The 23238-nt window shown below is 41.8% G+C and overlaps 2 protein-coding genes and 1 long non-coding RNA gene across 3 annotated transcripts; all 3 read left to right on the forward strand.

The window, feature by feature from the left end:
- The first annotated feature begins 234 nt into the window (after positions 1-234).
- Positions 235-6293, forward strand: LOC129327088 (zinc finger protein 883-like). The gene is made up of 3 exons (XM_054975523.1): positions 235-314; positions 2574-2702; positions 4220-6293. The coding sequence occupies exons 2-3, from the start codon at positions 2585-2587 to the stop codon at positions 5551-5553; spliced, it is 1452 nt and encodes a 483-aa protein (XP_054831498.1). The 5' UTR covers positions 235-314; positions 2574-2584; the 3' UTR covers positions 5554-6293.
- A 2806-nt stretch (positions 6294-9099) lies between these two features.
- On the forward strand, positions 9100-13874 carry LOC129327111 (uncharacterized). Its single transcript, XR_008596776.1, has 3 exons — positions 9100-9154; positions 12236-12352; positions 13751-13874. It is a non-coding gene; the product is annotated as an uncharacterized LOC129327111 (long non-coding RNA).
- A 1-nt stretch (position 13875) lies between these two features.
- On the forward strand, positions 13876-16278 carry LOC129327871 (zinc finger protein 420-like). The gene has a single exon (XM_054976623.1). The coding sequence runs from the start codon at positions 13876-13878 to the stop codon at positions 15268-15270; it is 1395 nt and encodes a 464-aa protein (XP_054832598.1). The 3' UTR covers positions 15271-16278.
- The last annotated feature ends 6960 nt before the right edge of the window (positions 16279-23238 follow it).

Raw genomic sequence — 23238 nt, forward strand, 5'->3', positions numbered from 1 at the left:
TGGCTTTCAGCACAAAGAACAACGCCCCACATGCGATTCAAGGCCCTTCCCTACTTATGCTAGGAAGCCACGAGGGAGAATTCCCAGGTTTTGATAACAAAGTCACAGTTCCGGTGGACACCCCCCTCCCCTTCTCCCAGTTTCCCAAGCAGAGCCAGTTTGCAAGATCCCGTCTAAGGGTTAAGGCGACTGAGCCGCAGTCCTAGACAGGCATTCAGGAGGAAGTGGGGTGGGGGGGAATTAGCTGTGCAAGTCATTTATTTGGAATCCCAGCCCGCTTAAGGCATTCCGCTTCAGAGGCTGGGAGGGAGCTGGTGAGTTTAAAGGGCTCGGGAGGGGGCGCTGAACCGGGGGATGCAGGACCCAAGGCGGAGGGAAAGGCGGGCGGCTGCGGAGCTCAGTGCGGGGGAGAAAAGAAGCCTCCCCCGCGTCGCTGCTTATTTCCCTTTGCTCCTTCCTTCACGGTGATTCCCTGCCGCTTTTTTTGTAGCTGAAAGGGAGGGGAGGGGAGAAGAGAAAAAATGATGGAATATTGACCGGGGCGGGGGGCAACAGATCGATGGGGGTGTGAAAAGAGACTGTGTGTTCAGGATGCAATCCTGCCCAGAATGAATAACGAGGAAATACGACCCTCTTGGCCTGAAAGCACTCCCCTCCCGTTTGTTTTAAGGTGCATCCAAAATCTTGGTTGATCTTAGTAACTAATCTTTTTGTTATGGATCAACGTGGCTGCCTCTGTTTTTGTCTACTTTGGAATACCTGAGTAGAGTTGATTAAGGGGGAATGGAAAGGACCTGATGACCACTAGGGAACGTTACTCCAGTTGGCCTTACATGGACTCTTTATTAAGGACAGTAACTAAAATGGCTATCCACCATTGTTCATGTAAAGGCACGTCTTTGCTCCGGGTGTTACGGATTCTCATGTAAAGCCTGACAGTTCAGCCTGGCCTCAGGGCTTCTTTTATTTTTAGCTTTTTAGTTTTGCGATTAAAAGGGCTTTCCTTTTCTGCTTCTTCGTCCCTATGTGCGGTATAGTGCAACTTGATACCATTCACACTTCACACCCTCTTGAAGGCCGCAGAACAAAGTCCACCGGGCACAAAGAGGTCTTGAGGTTATCGTGGCCTGAAGGAATCTGCCCCCCCCCTGCATCTTTTTTAACATTCAGCCTGCTGAAGAGATCTGGAGAACAAGCAAGCTTGCATGCCGGGTTATGTTGTTTTGGTGAATTTTAATAAAAGATTTCACATGGCTTTTTTATTGCTAAGAGGCAGCGCAGCTACTGCGGTCTTTTGCTCGAGGAGGTAGCTGGAAACACAGAGTTAGGTGTAGCGGTCACTTGGCAGTGGACTTTGCGCAGGAGGTGATGGTTTTATGCACCCATCTCGTAACTGTGCCCAGTTTTGATGGCCACTTGAACCTATTGTTCTTTTTGTTTTTTCATTCCTCTTACCTAACAGTCTAGTGAGGGGAGAACTGCATTGCCTGTGATTCAGTGGCTATATGATGGTGCCTCATAGGATTTATTTTATTTTATTGACTATTCTGGCTTTCTCACTGGGACTCAAGGCTAATTACATGTACAATTAAATTTTACTTACGTATTTATTTATAACCTGCCTTTCTCCCAAATGGGGACCCGAAGTTACCCACATTGTTCTACTCTTCTCTATTTTATCCTAACAACGACCCTGTGAGGTAGGTTGGGCTGGGAGAGAGTGACTGGCCCAAAGTCACCTATCAAGCTTCCATGGCAGAGTGGGGATTCAAACTTGGGCCTCCCAGATCCTAATCCGATACTCTAATCACTATGCCACGCTGGGTCGCAGGCAATCAGTAAGCAGATTACACTATATGATAACATCAGGCAATCAAGTAGTTCATTGCTAGTCTAGCTCAGAAGGCCCATGATTTGTGGGACATTTGTGTGTGTGCGTGTGCGTGTGTGCATGCGTATGAGAGAGAGCGCTTTTCAGTAGCATGAGCAGTGCTAGATGCTGGATGGACAGCAGGAACAAGTCCACAGGCATAAGAAGTACAATGTGCTTGGGTCAGATGTTGCAGAAAAATGAGTCCGGTCACACATTAAAGACTAACAAAATTCATTCCAGTTGATCAGAAAAGGGGAAGGCCCTCCAAAGTTGGGGGCCACTGCTGAAAAGCACATGTCTCATGGCTATTTGCCCCCCTCTGGTGGGCAATGGGTGCGTGAAGGATGGTGTCCGATAATAAACGCAATGCCCAGGCATAAAGAGGTTCTCTAAATATGCTGCTTTCAAGCTGCATAAGATTTTATAGATAAAAACCACCACCTCGAATTAACTTTTCTGCCACATTCTAGACTATCTGAAGTTTCCAAACCGTCTTCCAAGCTAGTCCCACGTGAGAATTCCTTTTCCTCAGAAGGGATTTGATGAGATGTGATGGTTTTTCTGGGCACTGATATTGTTTCTTTGCTTCCCTGTCCCCCTGCAACCCTGCTGTTCTCCTCTTCAGCATCTCCTACTTTGTTGAAACTGGAACTGAAGTTTTGGGGGTTTTAGAAGGTTTTTTTCCTCCTGTCTCCCACAGATTAAAGGACCATGACAGCGATCAAAGAGGAGAACTTTCTACAAGAAGACCCCGAGTCATGTGAAATAGTTGAGGTTTCTCCAGGAGTACTGGCCAAGGATATTTTCTTCCAAAATATGTCTGATGAAAGTGAGTATTTTTCTAGATGGGAGGAGGATGATATAGTGGCAAAGAAAAACAAGTACAGGTGATGTAATAGTGGGGAAATTAAGCAATGTATCTTTAGCTGATATCGCATAAAGTAGCAGAAATGCTTTAGATTTCAGCCCAGAGCGCTCCTTCCATACTCCACCCAGATAAATGAATCCATATTCAGGACTAGAGAGCAATGGTCTTATTGGGGCAAAGGGTTGACTTCCCATAGGATCTTGTTACAGGTTTCAGCTTCTCCCCAAATCCCTTAAAGATTAGAAGTACAAGTAAGAAGGCCTGTAGAAAGTGTCGAATTTGCAACGGTTTCGGCATTTCCAACCATGGAATAGGTTGGCAACCGACCACGACACTCTAGGGATACAAGACTTGAAGGAGTGGGCAGTTACTTAGCAGTGTGAGAGGATTTTGGAAGGCAGGCAGGGGCACGTGGGAAGGGGGCTCAAATTATTATTGGGTGGGAAACCCTGGGAACAGCCTTTTCTTGCAGCCCCTTTGACTTCTGAAGTCCTGCTTCATCTAAACTGGAAAAGATGCCATGTTGAAGGAGGGCAATTGAACATCTGCTCTGTCGGTTGCAGGAAGATATGTGGTGGAACCCCACTGATACTTTCAGTTTTTCAGGATCATAAACGGACATAGAAAGTTGCCCTATGAAGAGTTAGAAAATTAGTCCAGCCAGCCAGTTATCAGAACAGAGAAGCAGAAATTTCCTTCATCTTAAGCAAAGATCTTTCCCAGCAGTGTTGCATCTGAGCACGCCTCATATTGGTTCAGAATGACAGGTTTTGAGGCTGTAGTAAAAATTAAAAATGACGACACAGGGAAACAAAATAAGGCATCAATGAAGTGTAACTTAGACTGGAGTAAAATAGTAAAGAGTCCAGTAGCACCTTTAAGACTAACCAACTTTATTGTAGCCTAAGCTTTTGAGAGCCACAGCTTTCTTCGTCAGATGCATCTTAAAGGTGCTACTTGACTCTTTACTATATTGCTTCTACAGACTAACATGGCTAACTTCTCTGGATCTTAGACTGGAGTAACTCTGTTTAGGATTTCACTGAAAATCTGCTATCAGTTACCAGTTTTTTAAGCCAAATCTCATCTCCTAATTTTGTACCTCTACCCTGAGAGAGAGAGAAAGAGAGAAAAGGAAAAAGAGAGAGACCAACAAACGGCCCATTATTTGAGAGGTTGGCAGGGCTGTTCCAGGGCAGAGCAGGAAAGAGCAAATTCTCTGGCTGGTTTTGCTCTCACATGAGGAAGTGTCTTCTCGTAACAGAGAGGATTTCTAATTAGTGATCAGTTTGGGTAGCTGGTATTCTCTTTTAGATGTGTGGTTATTGTCATTCAGTCAGTTCTCATTGGTGGTGGTTTGGAAGCAGCGTCTTGACAAATGCACTTTTTGTATTCCATAACTCTCCACAGTAGTTGAATTGTTTCATTTGACACATTTCCTGATTTGATGTTGCATTTCTTCTTTACATTTCTATTAGGATTCGCTGTTTCAGCAGGAGATGTTTGGGATACAGCTAGTGAAAACGAAACTCATCAGGTCTTAGAGGAAAGTGATACAGAGCTAGAGGTGAATGAGAACTTTGGAAATCATGATATTCCAAAAAGCCAAGAGGAAAGCCAAATAGGTCAAGGAAGCAGTAACTTCCATGAAGCAATACAAGAAAGAAAAAGAAGGATTGAATGCTCTACATGTGGGAAAACCTTTGCTAGTATACCAAACCTTAAAACACACTGGAATATCCACACAGGGGAGAAACCATATGACTGCTTGCTTTGTGGAAAGCGATTCAATCAAAGCTCAGCTCTCAGGGTACATCAAAGAACCCACACAGGGGAGAAACGGTATAAATGTTTTGAATGTGGAAAGAAGTTTGCTTACAGTGCATACCTCATTGTGCATCAAAGAATCCACACAGGAGAGAAACCATATAAATGTCCGGAATGTGGAAAGAGGTTTCGTACTAAGTCAAGCCTTACTGTGCATCAAGGAACCCACACAGGAGAAAAACCCTATACATGTTTAGAGTGTGGAAAGCAATTTGTTGTAAGATCACGTCTTGTTAGACATCAAGAAATTCATGTGAGGGAGCGACCCTATCATATCCGCAAGCCTGGAAATAACTTCAGCCACAGCATACAGCGAAAAAAACAGAGAGATAAAAAACCATATAAATGTTTAGAATGTGGAAAGAGCTTTATTGCTAGCACAAACCTCCTTGAACATCAAAGTACCCACACTGGTGAGAAACCATACACATGTTTGGAATGTGGAAAGAGCTTTAGTCAGACATCAAGTCTTGCTATCCATCGAAGAATACACACAGGAGAGAAATTATATGAATGTACCGAATGTGGAAAGAAGTTCACAACAAATGCAAATTTCATTAAACATCAATTACTCCACAAAGGGGAAAAACCATATAAATGTTTGGAATGTGGAAGGAGCTTTAGTCTGAGCGAAAGGCTTACTAACCATCAAACCACCCATAAAGAGGTGAAACCATTTGAATGCCTGGATTGTGGAAGAAGCTTCAGCCATAGCGTAAGTCTTAGGAGACATAAAAATACAGAGACAGGAGAATGTAAAAAGGGCTTCAGGCAGATGCAAAACAATCCAAGGTCTCAAACTAAGAAGAAACCATATCAATGCCTGGAGTGTCGAAGTTGCTTCAGTCACAACTCAAACCTTGTTAGACACCAACTAATCCACACAGGAGAGAAGCCATTTAAATGCCAGGAATGTGGATCTTGCTTCAGCCAGCACTCAAACCTTACAAGACACGTGCTTATTCACAGTAGGCAAAAACAATAGGCACCCTCTTACTATGGGGAAAGCTCCTGTCCATGAATACAGCATTGACTTGGGGAGCTTATCTAAATTTTCAGGCTGTTTCAGATAAATCAAATTTAAAATATGAGAATTAACATAGAAGATAATAACTGTAAACACTTTAGTTTGAAAAGAACTTGGAGGATATAGTATCCTCGCTTCATACCATGGAGACCTCACTAGAAAGAATAGGGTGTAGTAGAGATATTCGCTCATTCAGTACATCCTCTAGGTCTTTGCATCTCACTTGTTCCCTATGGAAACAGCAAGCGGATGTTTTTAACATTTGGACAGTGAGGAAAGCTGGATCCAAGGATGTTTAAAAAAAACTGATTTTGCTTCCTTGCCTATTGAACAGTTAGTGATATATATTCAGTAATGTAGTTAACAGATCAACAGTTCTGTAGCCTGAACACTACTTATCCCTAGCAACTTGTTGTTCTTTCATTTTATAGCACTGAAAAAAAATCACTCATTGTCTTGTGTATGATAACAACGTGCCTTGACTTGACATATTATGCTACTACTTAGTATATGTTTGAGGCTCTTCTGGATTTATGGAGATAAATAGAATGTTGGCATAGAAGTGATTAAAGAGAGATCTCTGAAAACTGAAAAATATTATAAGAAAACATCTGTTTCTGTAGAGTTCTGCAGTATATAGATATACTATGTATGATCTTGAAATTCTGTCCTTTTTGCATTAAAAATAAAATACTTAAAGCGAGAATGGATAGAACTAGGAGTATTAAGAATTCTTTCCCCAGAGAGATTATCTGCCCTGTTACCCAGGGACCAGAAGAGTCCATGGGTGTGGCCATTCACACATGCACCCTCAGTTCTGGGCCTTGTGAGACCTGCATCTTTGTATATATGGATTGCAGAGTGATATGGCATTTTTTCATAAATGAATGAGACCATTCTTCTAAAAGGCTTAACTTTGTTAACTACAAGTGGATAGATTGGTGGCAAGACAAAAAGGAAATTTTTAAGGCAGTTGGCAATCAAAATCTGTGGCAAATTAAAAAAAAGACATTTCAAGTATCTACTTCAGCAAGTCTTTATCAAACAATTTTTTAAACCTTTGATCATTAAGATGCCCGGTTATGTCTCACACATGGCTAGTGCGTATCCCTGAAGAACAAGAGGGAATGGCTAGATGAGACAAGAAAATGGAATAAAAGATAATGCAAGGAAGAGGCCTGGGGATCGAAGGGGGAGAGTTATGCTGGAGACATGGTGAAATTAGAGGGGGGCTGGTAGGAGCCGGAGAACCAGGGAATTTGGAGAGGGGCTTTGGGAGAGATGAAGTGATGCTCCATGATAGGGTCCAGTAGCTGTGTCAGAGCAGTGGAGAAGAACAGCATTGTAGTCCATGGGCCACAGAGAAAGAGGGGGAGACTAAGGGCCAGCCTAGACATTATGGCTTCTATGGGTTTAACAAGTGGAAACCTGTGCCATTTTAGAGATGAATTCATCCATGAAAAAATGCTGCGAAGGCCCACAACCTGGGGGAACCAGGTAATCTTTTTCTCCCATGGTTGTTTCAGCCCTTGAAAAGGCACTCATCTGCAGCTGCTCCTCGTGTGTGTGCGCTCCTGGCGCGATGTAATGACATCACTTTCAGGAGTGATGTCATTGCGGAGTCTGGGAGTGTTCCTGCGCTTTGTGCTGGGGCCCAAATTGGCCTGGCGCACAGCACAGCAGCCCTCCCAGGGCCTGCATTATGATGTCACTCCTGGGACTGATGTTATTGCGCCGCACCAGGAGCACGCCCTGGGAGGCCTGTTCCCACACCGCTTCCCTCTGCTGGCCAGGTGAGTGGTGACGGGGTGGAAGCTGGGAGTGGGGAATCTCCCACCTCCACAGGGAACTGGCAACCCTAGCGCAACATAGGGTTGCCAGGCCCCCTCAACCTCCCAAGTCTGCAGTGTCTTTCAGCGTAGCATCCAGACAAGAATAAAAGAACATGAAAGACACTGCAGACTTGGCCATCCTGAAAAATCAGCAGTGGCTGAACATAGCCTAACTCAAACAGGACACTGTATCCTATTCCAGGACACTAAAATGCTTGACAACACTTCCAACTACTTTGTCAGACTGCACAGGGAAGCCACTGAAATTCATAAGCATAAACACAATTTCAATAGGAAAGAAGAGACTTTAAGAATGAATAGAGCATGGCTTCCAGCCCTGCAAAACACCAGGCTAAGGAAATACTCCACATCCCACAATAGCCCTGCAGAGAAGATTAGCATATCAAGCACCAATCCATATGCAAAAGAACCTCCTCAGGATACAGTGAAGCCTCCCTCCATTAGCATTCCACACCCTGGGAAACTCCTACAGGATGACCCACTTTGGATGACCCAAACCCACTTTCCTGAGTTGATATAAATTACCTGCCAACATCTTTTCCACACTGTGACACTGAGAGATCTCTGTCTTTTGGTGCTACACCTCTGAAGATGCCAGCCACAGCTGCTGGCGAAACGTCAGGAACTACAGTGCCAAGACCACGGCTATACAGCCCAGAAAATCCACAACAACTTTACCAACCTGGTTGTGGGAGAGGATAAGTAAGCCAAGTTCAGTAGCCAGGTTTGCTGTGGTAGTATCTGGGATGATGTTCCCAATTGTCTTATTATTATTATTAGTACTAGTATTAGTATTATTGATGTAAAAGCAGGCTGTGAAATACTGAGACTGTTCCCTGGCTCTTCTGAAAGCTACTAGCAGTTAAGAAATCCTGGATTCCAGTATGAAAATAATAGGTATAATGATATTTCCCCACTCCTTTTACGGTTTCCTAAATAACTCAGAGGAGTTAGCTGTGTTAGTCTGTGGTAGCAAAATCAAAAAGACTCCAGTAGCACCTTTAAGACTAACCAATTTTATTGTAGCATAAGCTTTCGAGAATCAAGTTCTCTTCGTCAGATGCATGGTACAGAAACTGGTCAAATATAGAAGAGGAGGGGGGAGGAGGGGAGGGGAGAGAAGATGCAGTTGGGGGGGAGAGAGAGGGATGCAACCAAAACATTCCTTTGCTAGTAAATGTAAACATCTCCTTTTGGCGTGAGGCTTCAAAGGAGTTTGCCATGTTAGTTTGTAGCAGTAAAACAGCTAGACCATCCAATTCCAATGCAGTATAAGCCTTCGATAACCACAGCTCTCCCCGTCAGATGTTATCTACTAGCAAAGGAATGTTTTGGTTACATCCCTCTCTCTCCCCCCCTAACTGCATCTTCTCTCTCCTCCCCTCCTCCCCCCTCCTCTTCTATATTTGACCAGTTTCTGTACCATGCATCTGACGAAGAGAACTTGATTCTCGAAAGCTTATGCTACAATAGAATTGGTTAGTCTTAAAGGTGCTACTGGAGTCTTTTTGATTTTGCTAAATAACTCAAGTTTTGAGATCCTCTCTAAGGGTTAAAGAAACTGAGCCACAGTCCTAGACAGGCATTCTGGGGAAGTGTGTGTGTGTGGGGGGGGGGATTAACCGTGAAAGTCATTTATTTAGATCCCCTTCCTGCCTGAGGCAAGGCAGCTTCTATCTGATGCTTCTAAGGCTGGGAGGGAGCTGGTGAGTTCAAAGGGGCTTGGGATGGAGAAAGGGTGAATGGGTGTGTGTGTGCAGGACCCTAGGCAGAGAGAAGGGAGAGGAAGGAAGGCAGTTGCTAAACTGAGCAGGGAAGACACACACACACACACCATCAAATCCCCTTCGCTGGCTTCCATTTGCTCTTTCCATGAAGATGGATCTAGCAGTCTTTTTTGTAGCTGGAAGGTCGAGAGGGAGAGGGGCTGTGGAGGAAGCCAAATCATTTGCAGCTAGGTAGTGGGGGCTCCAGGAATGGGCAAGAGATCACTGTTAGTGGAGGGGGGCAGTTAAAGAAAGGAGCGGCCAGTGAGGCTCCTCCGTCAGAAGGTTTGTTTAGAGAGCAGAAGGAAGAGGTATCGACATCCTCCTGGCGTGAAAGATCATCCTTACCCAGCTCATTTTTTAACATACAGCCTGATGAAGAGTTCTGCAGGGCTGCAAAGCTTGCTCAAGTGTTGATTTTGTTTTATCTTATTAACAAATGCCATATGATATCTTTTCAATTTCATTTTTGAGTTTTGCTATGGATCCCTTTGTTTTTAGAACATTGGAGTTTGGCTGGTTAAAAGGGGGGCTCACCACTAGGGGGAAGAAAAAGAAGCTGGGATGAGGCCTGCTGATAACCACTAGGTAGTATTTCCCCCATCATCATCATCTTCACCATTATTTTATTTAACTTCATTCATAGTCTGCCTCTCTCATTGTGACTCAAGGCGGATTACAAAATATGAGAAAAACAATTCAATCAAACAGCAAGGGGATTACAAAATACAAAACCCAATTTGGACAGTAAAGATTTCTAATAAACAGAACAATTTAGGCAAAGAACTGTTTTAAGGCAACACACTGACTGAATTTTAATATACCTTACTGAATGGGTTACAAAAGTAGTAGAAAATGAACCACAGTAGTAAAGTTTAGCTTACATTGGTCTTTATTCATCAATTGAAACTAATTTCCAGTATTATTCATGTAAAGACTACTGTTTTTTTTACCCTTTGCTCTTGGTGTTACAGACTCTCTTCTTGGCCCTGGAGATATGTATATCTGATGGATTTTAGTTTTGCAATTGAATGGGTTCCATTTTTTGCTTCTGTATCCCAGAATTCCCAGACTGCCTATGTGTGGTCTGGTGCCACTTGATGCTGTCCACGCGTCACGCCTTCTAAAAGTGACAGAACGAAGTCCACCCAGCACAGGGAGGCCTTACAGTGAAATCCTAAGCAGAGTTACTCCAGTCTAAGCCCACTGAAATCAATGCAACAGGGTATGGATGGCAGAAATTTGAAAACAAGCACAAATCTGAGCTGAAAATGCTGGAACGAAACATAAGCAATTTCAAGCATAAATCTGAGTATTAAATAATAATAAAAATTTACATAGCTTTTCTGTTTTTGAACTTTACTATGGACTAATGCTGCTACCACTATGTTTTACTCAAGGAGGTACCTGGAAGCACAGAGTTAGGTGTGGCGGTCAGTTGGTGCCGGGTTTTCTGCAGGAGGTGATATTTTTATGTGCCCCTCGCACAACTGTACCCAGAAATGATACTTTCTGCATTCGATGATGCCTTGAATCTGTTGTTCTCCCCTCCGATTCCTCCTGCATAATGGCCTGTCTAGTGGGGGGAGGGTACTTTACTGGGGCGGTGGGGGGCTTACTGGAGTAAGTCTGCATAGTATTGCACTACACGTATGCACTAGTTCATGAATTTGTATGATGGAATAAAACGTTGTTACACGTCACAGTGCCTTTCCCACCCACCCCAAAACAGACAATGTGGCTATTCCTCTGGAACTGACCATAAAAAAGCGACGTTTCTAGAATCTTCATTTTGAACCCATGGAGGAACAGAGATCTTTCTATGACCAATGCCATCTCTATTGATCCTTTATAAAACTGACATACTGAGATTTTCCCATCCTCTTATTTTCTCCCTTTTAATTTTGGAATCCTTGTTATTTTCACTTAGAATGCCTGTGATTTGTGGGAACTTCTTATGCCTTGTCAGGGTCTGTGTGAAAGGGCCTTCCAGCAGGATTAGAGCACTGGTGCTGGATGGACCACAAAAATGATAAGAGTCTGTGCAACAGTGGAATTGTGAAAAAAGATTTCAAGAAGAGGATGCAGGTGGATGGATAAACACAGACATAAAAAGTGCAACCCTTTGTTTGATAGTTGCAGCAAGATTAAAAACCAAGTCATACTCTAAATGGTTTCCTTTAATTGAGAAAATGTCGTCCAACTCAATTGAACCGAAGTTTTGTAACAACAACATTCTTCATATGATATTATTGTATTACTAAATCTTTACTGTTTTCTTCTCATCCATCTCTTTCTAGTTTGATATATATATAAATAAGAAACCTGTTATATTGCCATGTTGTTAGTTCATGTTTATATATTTATTTTTCTGTATACTTACTTTTTATACATGACTCAAATTTGTAACAATCACTTATTTGGTTACATTTGTAATGTTCAGATGTTACTGTTAAATAAAATGGTTTAAAACTTCAAAAAAAAGGCCACACTCTAAAAAGGAATGAAATTCATTCCAGTGGGTAAGAAAAGAGGAAGACGCTTGAAATTTGGAGGCCACAGCTGAAAAGGACACACGTCCAACAGCCATTCAACCCACTAGTGTGTATGTGGGGGGCGGTCAGGGCACACAAAAGGGGGCCTGATGCTTAACACAATGCCCCTGATGCTTAACACAAATATGCAGAAAGTGTTTTTTTAAGTATCCATGTCTTAAACTCTGTAGGTTTTTATAGATTAAAACCAACACTTTGAATTAACCTTTCTGCTACATTCTGGACTATCTGAAGTTTCCAAACCATCTTCCAGGCCAGCCCCTCAGTAGCTCCAACAGGAAAAATTTTTTCCTTAGAGGAAATTGGATGAGTGAGACGTGATGGCTTTTCTCAGCCCTGATTTAGTTGGTGTAGCCTTTGTTTCCCTGACTGTTCTACCTGCTCTTCTCGTCTTTGGCATCTCCTGCCTTTCTAAAACTTAGACTGAGGTTTTGGGGGTTCTTACAATCTTCTCTGTCTCCCACAGATGAAAGGGCCATGACAGAGATCAAAGAGGAGAATTTGTTACAGGAAAGCCCTGGGTCGAGAGGAATGCTTGAGGCTTCTCCAGGAAAATTGTCCAAGGATATGATGGCTGATGAAAGTGAGTATTTTTCTGGATGGGAGGAAAATAGTGTTGGTGATGTATATCCTAATATGGGGAAATTTAGCTGTGTACTTTGGGCAAGATGCATATATTTGTATGGAATGAATACGGTCCAAGACTTTCAGGGCAGAGCGTTCCTTCCATACTCCACCTAGATAAATGAATGCCTTCAGGGCTAGGAATGAACAGTAGTAGTAGTGTGAAAGGCTTGACTTCCCTCTGGTGTTTATGCAGATTCCAGCTTCTCTCCAAATACCTTGACGAATAGCAGAATAGCAGCAGGGCTTTTTTTCAGCTGGAACGTGATGGAACGGAGTTCCGGAACCTCTTGAAAATGATCACATGGCTGGTGGCCCCGCCCCCTGATCTCCAGACAGAGGGGAGTTTAGATTGCCCTCTGTGCTGCTCAGTGGTGCGGAGGGCAATCTAAACTCCCCTCTGTCTGGAGATCAGGGGGCGGGGCCACCAGCCATTTGACCATTTTCTCCAAGGGCAACCCACTGAGTTCCGCCACCTCTTTTCTCAGAAAAAACGTCCCGAATAGCAGTATAAGTAGGAAGGGGTATGGAAAGTGTAGAATGTGCTATGTTTCCAGCACTACAACCAGTGGGCAATGACATGGAATGGGTTAGCTATATGACACTGCTGGCTCACATGGTGTGAAGGAGTGGGCAGCTACTTGGTGACATGAGAGGATTTTGGAAGGCAGGTGGTAGCATGTGGGAAGAGGGCTTAAATGGTGGAAAGTCCCAGGGGACAGCCTTTTCCTGCAGCCCCTTTGAGCGTTGAAGTCCTGCTTCATCTAAACTCACAAAGAGCGGAACCACAAGTGACGCCTGACACAGGTTGGACACTTGTCAGCTTCCCTCCAGTTTTGATGGGAAATGTAGGCAGGTTGGTGGAATGTTGGACAAGTGACAGTTGAAAAGTCCGTTGGACAGCAGTCAGAGAGCCAAGCTGCAAGACTAGGATGCCTACATTTCCCATCAAAACTTGAGGGAAGCTGACAAGTGTCCAACCCGTGTCAGGCGTCACTTGTGGTTCCGCTCAAAGACTGCATGTTGATGCAGGGCAACAGATCACCTGCTCTGTTAATTGCAGAAATGTATTGGGGGAACCCCACTGATATTCTCAGCTCCTCAAAATAACAAGTGAATCAGTATTGTATGTATGGAATGGCAGAGGCTTTTCTTCATCTCGGGCAAGACTCTTTCCCAGTTGTCTCATTGGAAGCAGAAATGTCTCCCCACCAAGTTTTCAATATGTGTACTGTCAGACACATCTTTTGCATTCTGTAATTTTCCACAGTAGTTGAGTTGCTTCATTGATACATTTCCTGATTTTATGGTCAATTTCTTCTTTGAATTCATATCAAGAGTCTCTTTACTTCAACAGGAGATGTGTGGGATGCAGGAAGTAAAAATGAAGCTCATCAGGTATTGGAGGAAAGTGTTACAAATAAAGAAGTGAAAAAGAATTCTGGGAATTGTGATATTGTGAAAAACCAGGGGGAAGATCAAATGGGACAAGAAAGAGGTGAATCCATTGGTTATCACAAAGATAACTACCGTGAAACAATTCAGCAAGGAAAAAGGAGGATTGAATGCTCTACCTGTGGGAAAACCTTTGCTAGCATATCAACCCTTAAAGTTCATTGGAATATCCACACAGGGGAGAAGCCATATGACTGCTTGCTGTGTGGAAAGAGATTCAGTCAAAGCTCAGCTCTTATTGTACATCAAAGAACCCACACAGGAGAGAAACGGTATAAATGTTTTGAATGTGGTAAGAAGTTCGCATACAGTACATACCTCATTGTGCATCAAAGAATCCACACAGGAGAGAAACCATATAGATGTCTGGAATGCGGAAAGAGCTTTTGTATGAAGTCAAGCCTTAATATGCATCAAAGGACACACACAGGCGAGAAACCGTATAAATGTTTGCAGTGTGAAAAGACATTTCTTGAAAGATCAGGTCTTATTAGACATCAAAGAGTTCACATAAGGGAGCGACCATGTCAATCTGTCAGGTCTGGAAAGGGCTTCAGGCAAAGGGTAAACCTCATTGTACATCAAAGAAACCACTTGGGTGAGAAACCATATAAATGTTTAGAATGTGGAAAGTGCTTCATGCAGAGTACAAATCTGACTAGACATCAAAAAATCCACACAAGTGAAAAACCATATAAATGTTTAGAATGTGGAAAGAGATTTATGCAGAGCACCAACCTCATTGGACATCAAAGAACCCACACAGGTGAGAAACCATACACATGTTTGGAATGTGGAAAGAGCTTTATGCAAAGTAAAAATCTCACTATGCATCAAAGAACCCACACAGGTGAAAAACCATATAAATGTTCAGTGTGTGGAAAGAGCTTTAGCCAGAATTCAAGCCTCGCCACCCATCAAAGAATTCACACAGGAGAGAAAATATATGGATGTTCAGAATGTGGGAAAAAGTTCACACGGAATGCAAATCTCATTAAACATAGAATATTTCACACAGGCGAAAAACCATACAAATGTTTGGAGTGTGGGAGGCGCTTCAGTCTGAGCAAAAGGCTTACTAACCATCAGAGGATCCACAAAGATGTGAAACCCTTTAAATGCCTGGATTGTGGGAAGAGCTTCTGTCATAAAAGAAGTCTTAAGAGACATAAAGATATTCAGACAGGGGAATGCAAAAAAGGTTTCAGTCAGATGCAGAGCAACCCAAAAAGTCAAACCAAGAAGAAACCTTATCAGTGCCCCGAGTGCCGAAGCTGCTTCAGTCACAACTCAAACCTTCTTATACACCAACGAGTTCACACGGGGGAGAAGCCGTTTAGATGCCAGGAATGTGGATTTTGCTTCAGTCAGTACTCAAACCTTACGAGACATGCAATTATTCACACTAGGCAAAAACAGTAGAGATCTTCAGACTGGCTGGGGAGAGCTCTTGTCTGTAAATTAGGAATTAATAGAGCATTCACTCAGGTAAGTTGTCTAGATGCTCAGGTGTGCTGTAAATCCACTGTAAAATGTAGAAATTAAAACCAGCCACAATACCTTTCCATGCTTTATTAGGACAAGAGCAGTGGAGTCAATAGAAGCCTAACTTCACATCATGAAGCCTACACCAGTATGAAAATCAGCAGCAGAGAGGTTTGCTCATTCAGCTCTTTCTCCAGCTCTGTGTCTTACTTGTTTCATATGAAAACACCAAATAAATGTTTTCGGTATTGAACAGAGCTGTACCCATCGATACTTGCACATTTGCTTCCTTACCAGTTGAGCAGTTTGGTGATATAGTCAATAATGTAGATATAAATAACAATGCAAGTTGCAGAACATAGCAGAACACTATGAGGAGAAGATTTGGGGGAGAAGTTGTGGCTCAGTGGAAGAACATCTGCATGCAGGTTCAATCCCAGCATCTCCAGTTAAAAAGGGCCATACAGTAGGCGAAATGAGAGACCCTGGTACAAGGCAGCTTCATGTGCGTGTGCACGCGCGTGCACTTGCTATTTGTTGCTTCATTTTATAGCAATGAAAATCACTCCTTGTCATCTCCATTTGACATAGTTTATCAGGTGCATCTCAGAGGTCCAAATTTCTTTTTCTGTCCAAGAACTTTTTTCAGTTTTGCCTTACATTCTAGGCACAAAGGTGTGGCAACAATTGGGAGGGAATTGTGTGTGTTGATTGCATCATTTCTTGTGGTTCAAATGATTAGCTGGATATTGAAACTTAAGTTGTAATATGTTTAAGTCTGAAGACAAGCAGTTTCATTTTAAAAGAGCTGAAAGCGGTCATAGTAAGTTATAGCATATCCATTCTGGTTACTCCTGTTTCTCCTGTCCGTTCTCTCATCAAGCAGATATTTTATTTAAATACAAAAGGGGGAAATATGCAAGATCATACATTAGCAAAAACAATTATTGTAGAACTCTACAAATAAATCTTTGTATTATATTTTCAGTTCTCTGAGATTATTCAATAACCACATCTATGCCACCATACTGTTGAATACATTCCTTTTATATCCAGAAGAGTCCTCAACATTACTATTATTTACTTTATAGTCTGCCTTTCTCATTAAGACTTACGCAGCGTAAGTCAATGCAACAAATATGATAAGAAATCTAATAAGCAATGTAATAGGACTAGGATTACAGCAGTCTGAAAGTCATCTTTATAAAAACAATAGAAGCTACATTATAAGAAAATGCTTCAAAAAGAGATTTATGGAAGGAACAGGGCTGTGAACTATATCACTGTGTAAAGTATATATTTACTGTTTGCTTTAGGTATCATCTCACTCTTCTTTGTTTTAGATAATACTATTTTTTTAGAGGAATTTTTCTTTATTTAAGCTATAAACGGTAACATAAAAGCTATAAACAATAAACAAAAAATAAATGCAATATTCTAAAACACACACACACTAACAATACATATAAACATAAAATAATAAACAAAAAAGAAAAAAAACTAAACTACAAATTGAGTTCCGATTTTATCCGCAACAAATATACATCATTTTCAAAGTCTTTCTTATGTTGTGTTATGCTATGTTAAACACAAGAGCCCTCTTTTTTCTGTTGTTCATTATTCTTAATCCATAAATCTAGATGTTATCAAGTCATTATTATCTATTTCATGTTAAAAGTCTGAAAACGGTTTCCATTCAGTCAAAAATGTAACTGGCTTTTCTCTAATCAGTGAAGTAAGTTTTGCCATTGACACAAACTATGCAATATTATTTTCCAGATGGTTTAACCTATCATGCCTAATACTTTGTTTTGTTTCAGACTGCTGTAATCCTAGTCCCATTACATTGCTTATTAGATGTTCAAACTGCCAGTTTAGCATGTCTGGCTAAAGGGATAACACAATGATTGTTTCTTTGTGTGTGTGGAGGGACAATCTGAGCAGGTTCATCAAGGGATACTGTTGTGAAGGGAAGCGAATACTGCTCAGTGCCCCTGCTGATCTCTGCCACCGAGGGATGATTTGCACATTATGCCGTCAACAAAGACTTTGGGTCAGATGTGCACTAGGAGTTCCATGCTTCGCAGAGGCCCAGTTTATGACTGTGGCATAGCAGAAAAGGGGATTAAATCTTCTTTCTACCGTGCTGCTTTTCCAACTTAAAATTTGCCATTGGAGAAACTTACAGGTAGCCATCAGTTACTCAAGTTTAACCAACAGGGCAAATAGGTATCCAGGAGCATTTTGGGCTGGGAGATAGGACATGTGAAGGAGAGGCTTGAACACCCCAATCCCAGGTCTCAATCAGCATCAGGCCCTGACATGCCTAGGAATTATAGAACTTCCAGTAGACATCAGAGTTCTGTTTCTCAGCCACATGGACAGTGTGACAGATTGTTGGGAAATGGCTTTTGTAAATATAGATTGTAGGAAATGAAATGTTTGTGAAGGAGGGCTTTCAACTGGGTTGAATTTATTAGTTGAAAGTATTTTTGCATGCTGGTAGATGACCCTGCCACCGATCAGTTTATATTGTCATGTTTTCATATTGTTTTGTTTTAATGCTTTTAAATGTTTTAATATTTCTCTTCACAAGAGGGGGGGGGCTTTGAGGAAATCCTCTCCCTCTGCCTGTTCTCTCTAGCTCATTGTTGCCTCTGTGCCTGCCCCCCCCCTACAACTTGTTCCCACAAGATCACAAAGTCAAACTTTGTGGTGCCATTTAACAAAGTTGGTGCATGGTCACACATTGATCTTACAGTTGGGCTTTATTCCCAACCCACCCCGTTTTTCCAACATTTTGTAATTTAGCATAACCCTGGCTGGTCCTGTTGGGTGGGATGTTTAATTTGTTTTGGGGAGAGGTCCACGTGACAGTTAGATCTGTGGAAGCCAATCCCGTGGTTTCATTGAGATGAAATGACAGATGCTATGTGATGCAGCAACCTCGTAATCAGGGGTCATTTCGTAGAAAAAGAGCTGGAGGAACTCATTAGCATAACTCATTAGCATATGCCACGCCTCTTGCCATCATCGGAAGTGTGTCATTAGTATAACTGATTTGCATATGCCACACCCCTGACATCGCCTATTCTGGCTGTTTTGGACCCAATCCTGGCCATTCAGGGCAGAAATTGGGCCCAAAATGGCAAAAAGGGGCTGAAAATGTCTGAAAAGGGGCCCAAAATGGTCAGGATCAGGCCACTGATGAGCAGGAGAGTGATCCACCTCCTGTCAGAGGCCCAATCCAGGCCATTTCGACCCCAATCCAGGCCGAAATGGGGCCACCTGACATGTGACCTCTTTGGGGAACTGCCGGAACTGCGTTCCTGTGCGTTCCCCCTTGAAATGAGCCCTGCGTGTAATGCCTTTTGCCAACTTCAGCTTGTGAACCAGTTCTGGTAAGGTTCCCAACATTGCCTCTTGAAATGTTAGGAGATTTTTGAAGGCAGAATTTTGGAAGTGATGTAACCTGTCAGCTCATAGTGTAATTAGAAATGCAAGATCATGTTCTCTTTACCCTGCTTAGCTCTTTTTCTTTTTTATCCCCCTTCCTACTTTTTATTTTCCCTGTCCACTTCCTTTGCTTTTAAATGTACTAGCTGCAATATATAAGTCAAATTAGTTATTCAAAAACAATGCCAAATTTCAGATTTTAGTATACTGTTGATTTTATACCTATCGCATGTATCTGAAGATGAAATAAAAGAAATTATTTAAACAAAACTGCGGTTTCCATATTCCCATTTTTTCTTTTCTTCTTTTAATCCTCCATTCGCACAGAAAACTTTATTTTATGTTAAAGAGATGAGTTCTATTTTGGTCTTCTCTCTGATATGCTACGTTTTTATTGGTAGTGATTTTTAGAACCTTCCAGCATATAGAATACCTCTATTAATCCGAACTGGTAGTCTGAGGCAAGTTATTTGCTCTGTATGTATAGAATGGCTATACATACTTTTGGGTTGTTATGATGGAAGTCTAAAGCTGGAAATTGTCAGTTTTTGTTAGTGAATGTCAACAATGCACATACTTATGTAATGTAGCTGAGTTTGTGGACTAATCCATTTCAATGTATTGTCGAAGGCTTTCACGGCCAGAGAACGATGGTTGTTGTGGGTTTTCCGGGCTGTATTGCCGTGGTCTTGGCATTGTAGTTCCTGACGTTTCGCCAGCAGCTGTGGCTGGCATCTTCAGAGGTGTAGCACCAAAAGACAGAGATCTCTTAGTGTCACAGTGTGGAAAAGATGTTGGCAGGTCATTTGTATCTACTCAAGAGGGGTGGGGTTGAGCTGAGTCATCCTGTAAGAGTTTCCCAGGGTGTGGAATGCTAATGGCGGGAGGCTTCACTGTATCCTGAGGAGGTTCTTTTGCATATGGATTGGTGCTTGATGTGCTAATCTTCTCTGCAGGGCTATTGTCGAGTATAGAGTGTTTTGTTAGCCTAGTGTTTTTCAGAACTGGAAACCATGCTCTGTTCATTCTGGGAAACTCTTACAGGATGACTCAGCTCAACCCCACCCCTCTTGAGTAGATACAAATGACCTGCCAACATCTTTTCCACACTGTGACACTGAGAGATCTCTGTCTTTTGGTGCTACACCTCTGAAGATGCCAGCCACAGCTGCTGGCGAAACGTCAGGAACTACAATGCCAAGACCACGGCAATACAGCCCGGAAAACCCACAACAACCATAATCCATTTCAGTCACAAGCAACCTTCCCTGGTTGCAATAGTTCAATAGTTGTAGACATTGAGAGGGCCAAAACGGGTCTCCACATTTCTTTCATGTCACCTGAAATCCAGACTATGAACCAATTTGCTGTGCTAAGCAGAAAGGTGGAGGAGAAGCACGGAAAAGCACTCACAGAGTGAATGCATGGAGACAGCTCTAGGAGGAGAGCCAGGCTGCAGACTCTAGGGCAAGGAGGCATACACGGGAGAAGGAAATAATATATATATATATATATATATTAAGTGCACAAAGATGGGGGGAAGAGTATTCAGTATTCACAGAACTGACAGTGTGTGGAGTGCTTACAATTTCAATCCATTTTTTAGGAAAGATGTGAGGAAACCATACTAGGCATATATAGTCATACCCTGTATTTTTATTTCCAGTGATGACTTGATGATTTTTAATGCTCCTTCCTGTATTTTCCTGCTATTTTGTATTTTCGATTTCCTTTGTATTTTATTGTTGTGATATTATTTTCATCAGCTGTTAGCCATCCTTAAATGAGTGTTCTGGTTGAGGGGTAGTATACAAATGAAATAAATAAATATCATGTTGTGACTGAATCACAAAAATATGGCTCAAGAAGGATACTTTGAAAAAGCAGCTGAGCTCTTTTCCTTCCCTCAGGACTTTTCCCTCCAAAACTTCTCAAAGCATAGAGGATAGGATTTAGAGCCTTGTGTTTCCTGATTGGCTGTCTCTCCTTTCAGCAGCTCTCCCATTGGCTCGTTCCAGTGCTTGTCTATCTCCCCCTTAGGATCAGTTACAGTAGCAGGTCTTGGTAGCTTTTAAAAAAAGAAGTGTCTACTTTAAAATTAAATTCTTTATAAGATTGATGTGCTGCCTCTCCAGAATCCTCCTCAAGGCAACTCTCAAAGTAAAAAAACAACACAATATAATTGTAAAAAAGAACAGCCTAAGAATTATACATTTTTTATTTTTTATTTTTTAAAAAATTTTTTATTGGGTTAGAACATTATTATTTTTACATTACATTCAATTTTCCCCTAATTTTTCGTTTCTAACCCCCTCCCTTTCCCCCCCTTTTGTTGACTTCCAACAGCTTTCCCACCCTCTGTCCCTTTTCCCTTACTTCTATTAAATTCCTCTATCTAAAACAAATATACATTCTCCATTATATTAAGCAGTACATCTTTAACTCCTTTACTTATTATACACCCAAACTGTACGTCTTTAGATAAACAATTTATCCCATTTTCCAGTTTTGAATATTTCTATATATCATAAACCATAAAAATTTCCCACATTTAAATCAAACAATTTGATTTGTTCTCTATATATTACTCATTTCATCTTTTTATGGTAATTCTATATAACTCATCACATAATCAATCAATTTAACTCTTCTATGCATTCAGTTTGGTGCATATAAATCTTATCAAAAAAAGAAAATATTGTTAATTACTCAATCCTCATGTTTAAACCTTACCATTAATTATTCTCTATCAATATCCTATCAATTAACCTTTACATATCTATATATATCTCAATCAATTAATCTAACTGCTTATAAATTCACATTTCTCTTCCTCCCCCGGTAAAGTCACCCCTCTCTTTTATACTTTTATTATACTTCAGTAGTTCTCAAACTGCCACAGTTTTCCTCCCACCTCCCACTTCTTCTCCAGATATTGTTTCAGCTTCTCCCAGTCTGTGTTAAACTGCCCTGAGTCCAGATCTCTCAGTTTTCTTGTCATCTTGTCCATTTCAGCCATATACAGCAATTTGTAGATCCAATCTTCAATAGTTGGCACTTCTTGTACTTTCCATTTGAGAATTATACATTTTTTAAAAAGGGAGATGGAAAAACCATAAAACAACTTTAGTAGAGTAAAATTATATTCATGAAAACAGCCCTCAGGCAAGAAACAAACTCTAAAAAGAGCTTTAAAAGATGGAAACTTTCCTTTAAAAGCCTGGGTAAAAAGAAGTATTTTGGCCTCGCACTTAAAATGGCATAAGGTTGATGCCCAACCAAGAAGGACCAAGGGAGAAATAATTCCAAAGACGGTTTCTTTTAAGCACGGTATATTTAGCTCCCCCCCTTTAATTGAATTAAACAGCCTTGGGACTCAAAAAATTTACAGTGTCTTGTTCCCTAAATTGTTGCAATAGACAACTCAGTATGCCTTGGACATTGGGGGGGGGGGCGGCACTGCATCTCTCTCTCTAATTACTGCATTTGGGGGGAAACACTTTTTATTGGGTAACTCTACTACCAAATGGAATACTATTTCTATTGTAAATGAGTTTGAGGATTATAAAGGTATGCACAGAGTAGAAAGAGTAGTCGGAGAGAATTTTTTCTCCCTTTTCTACAATACAAGAACTCACAGGCATCCAGTGAAGCTGTTGGGGCAGTAGATTCAGGACAGACAAAAGGAAATACTTCTTTACACAACAAATAATTAAGATATGGAATTGCCAGTAGATGTCAAGAAGCCCACAAATATAGCTTTAAAAGGGGAGCAGACAAGTTCATGCAGGAGAGAGGTCTGTTAGTGGCTACTAGCCATGGTGACTAAAGGGAACCTCCACATTCAGAGGCAGTCAACCTCAGAATACCAGTGTCAGGAGGAAACATCAAGGGAAGGTCTTAGCCTCTATGTTCTCTTGTTGGCCCTCCATAGGATTGTCAGCCTCAAGGTTGGGGATCTTCTGGAATTACAACTGATCTACAGGCAACAGATATCAGTTACCCTGAAGAAACAGACTGCTTTGGAGGGTGTATTCTATGGCATTATATTCTGCTGAGGTCCCTCCCCTTCACAACCCTCACCTTTTCCAGGCTCCAACCCCTCAAATATCCATGCATTTCCCAACCTGGAGCTGCAAACCTTACCTCTAGTGTAGAAATGCCCCAAAAGATGGCCACAGGTTTCCTTGGGAGCTGCTGTGAGCTTCAGTGTGTCTCCAGTATGGACTATGCATGGAAATAAATCAGTACCACAAGTAGGGCTCTTTCTAACCCTTTTTTATCACACCTATCAACCTAGGCGCTCAGGGCTACCTATACACCCCACCTCTGTCTCACTCTCACAACAACCCTGTGAGGTAAGTGAAGCTGAGCCCCCAGTCAGTTGAATGGCTAAGTGGGGATTGGAACCCAGCTCTCTCTCAGATTGCATCACAAATAAACAGGAGT

The sequence above is a fragment of the Eublepharis macularius genome, chromosome 4 (genome assembly GCF_028583425.1).
Source record: "Eublepharis macularius isolate TG4126 chromosome 4, MPM_Emac_v1.0, whole genome shotgun sequence".
Taxonomy (NCBI): domain Eukaryota; kingdom Metazoa; phylum Chordata; class Lepidosauria; order Squamata; family Eublepharidae; genus Eublepharis; species Eublepharis macularius.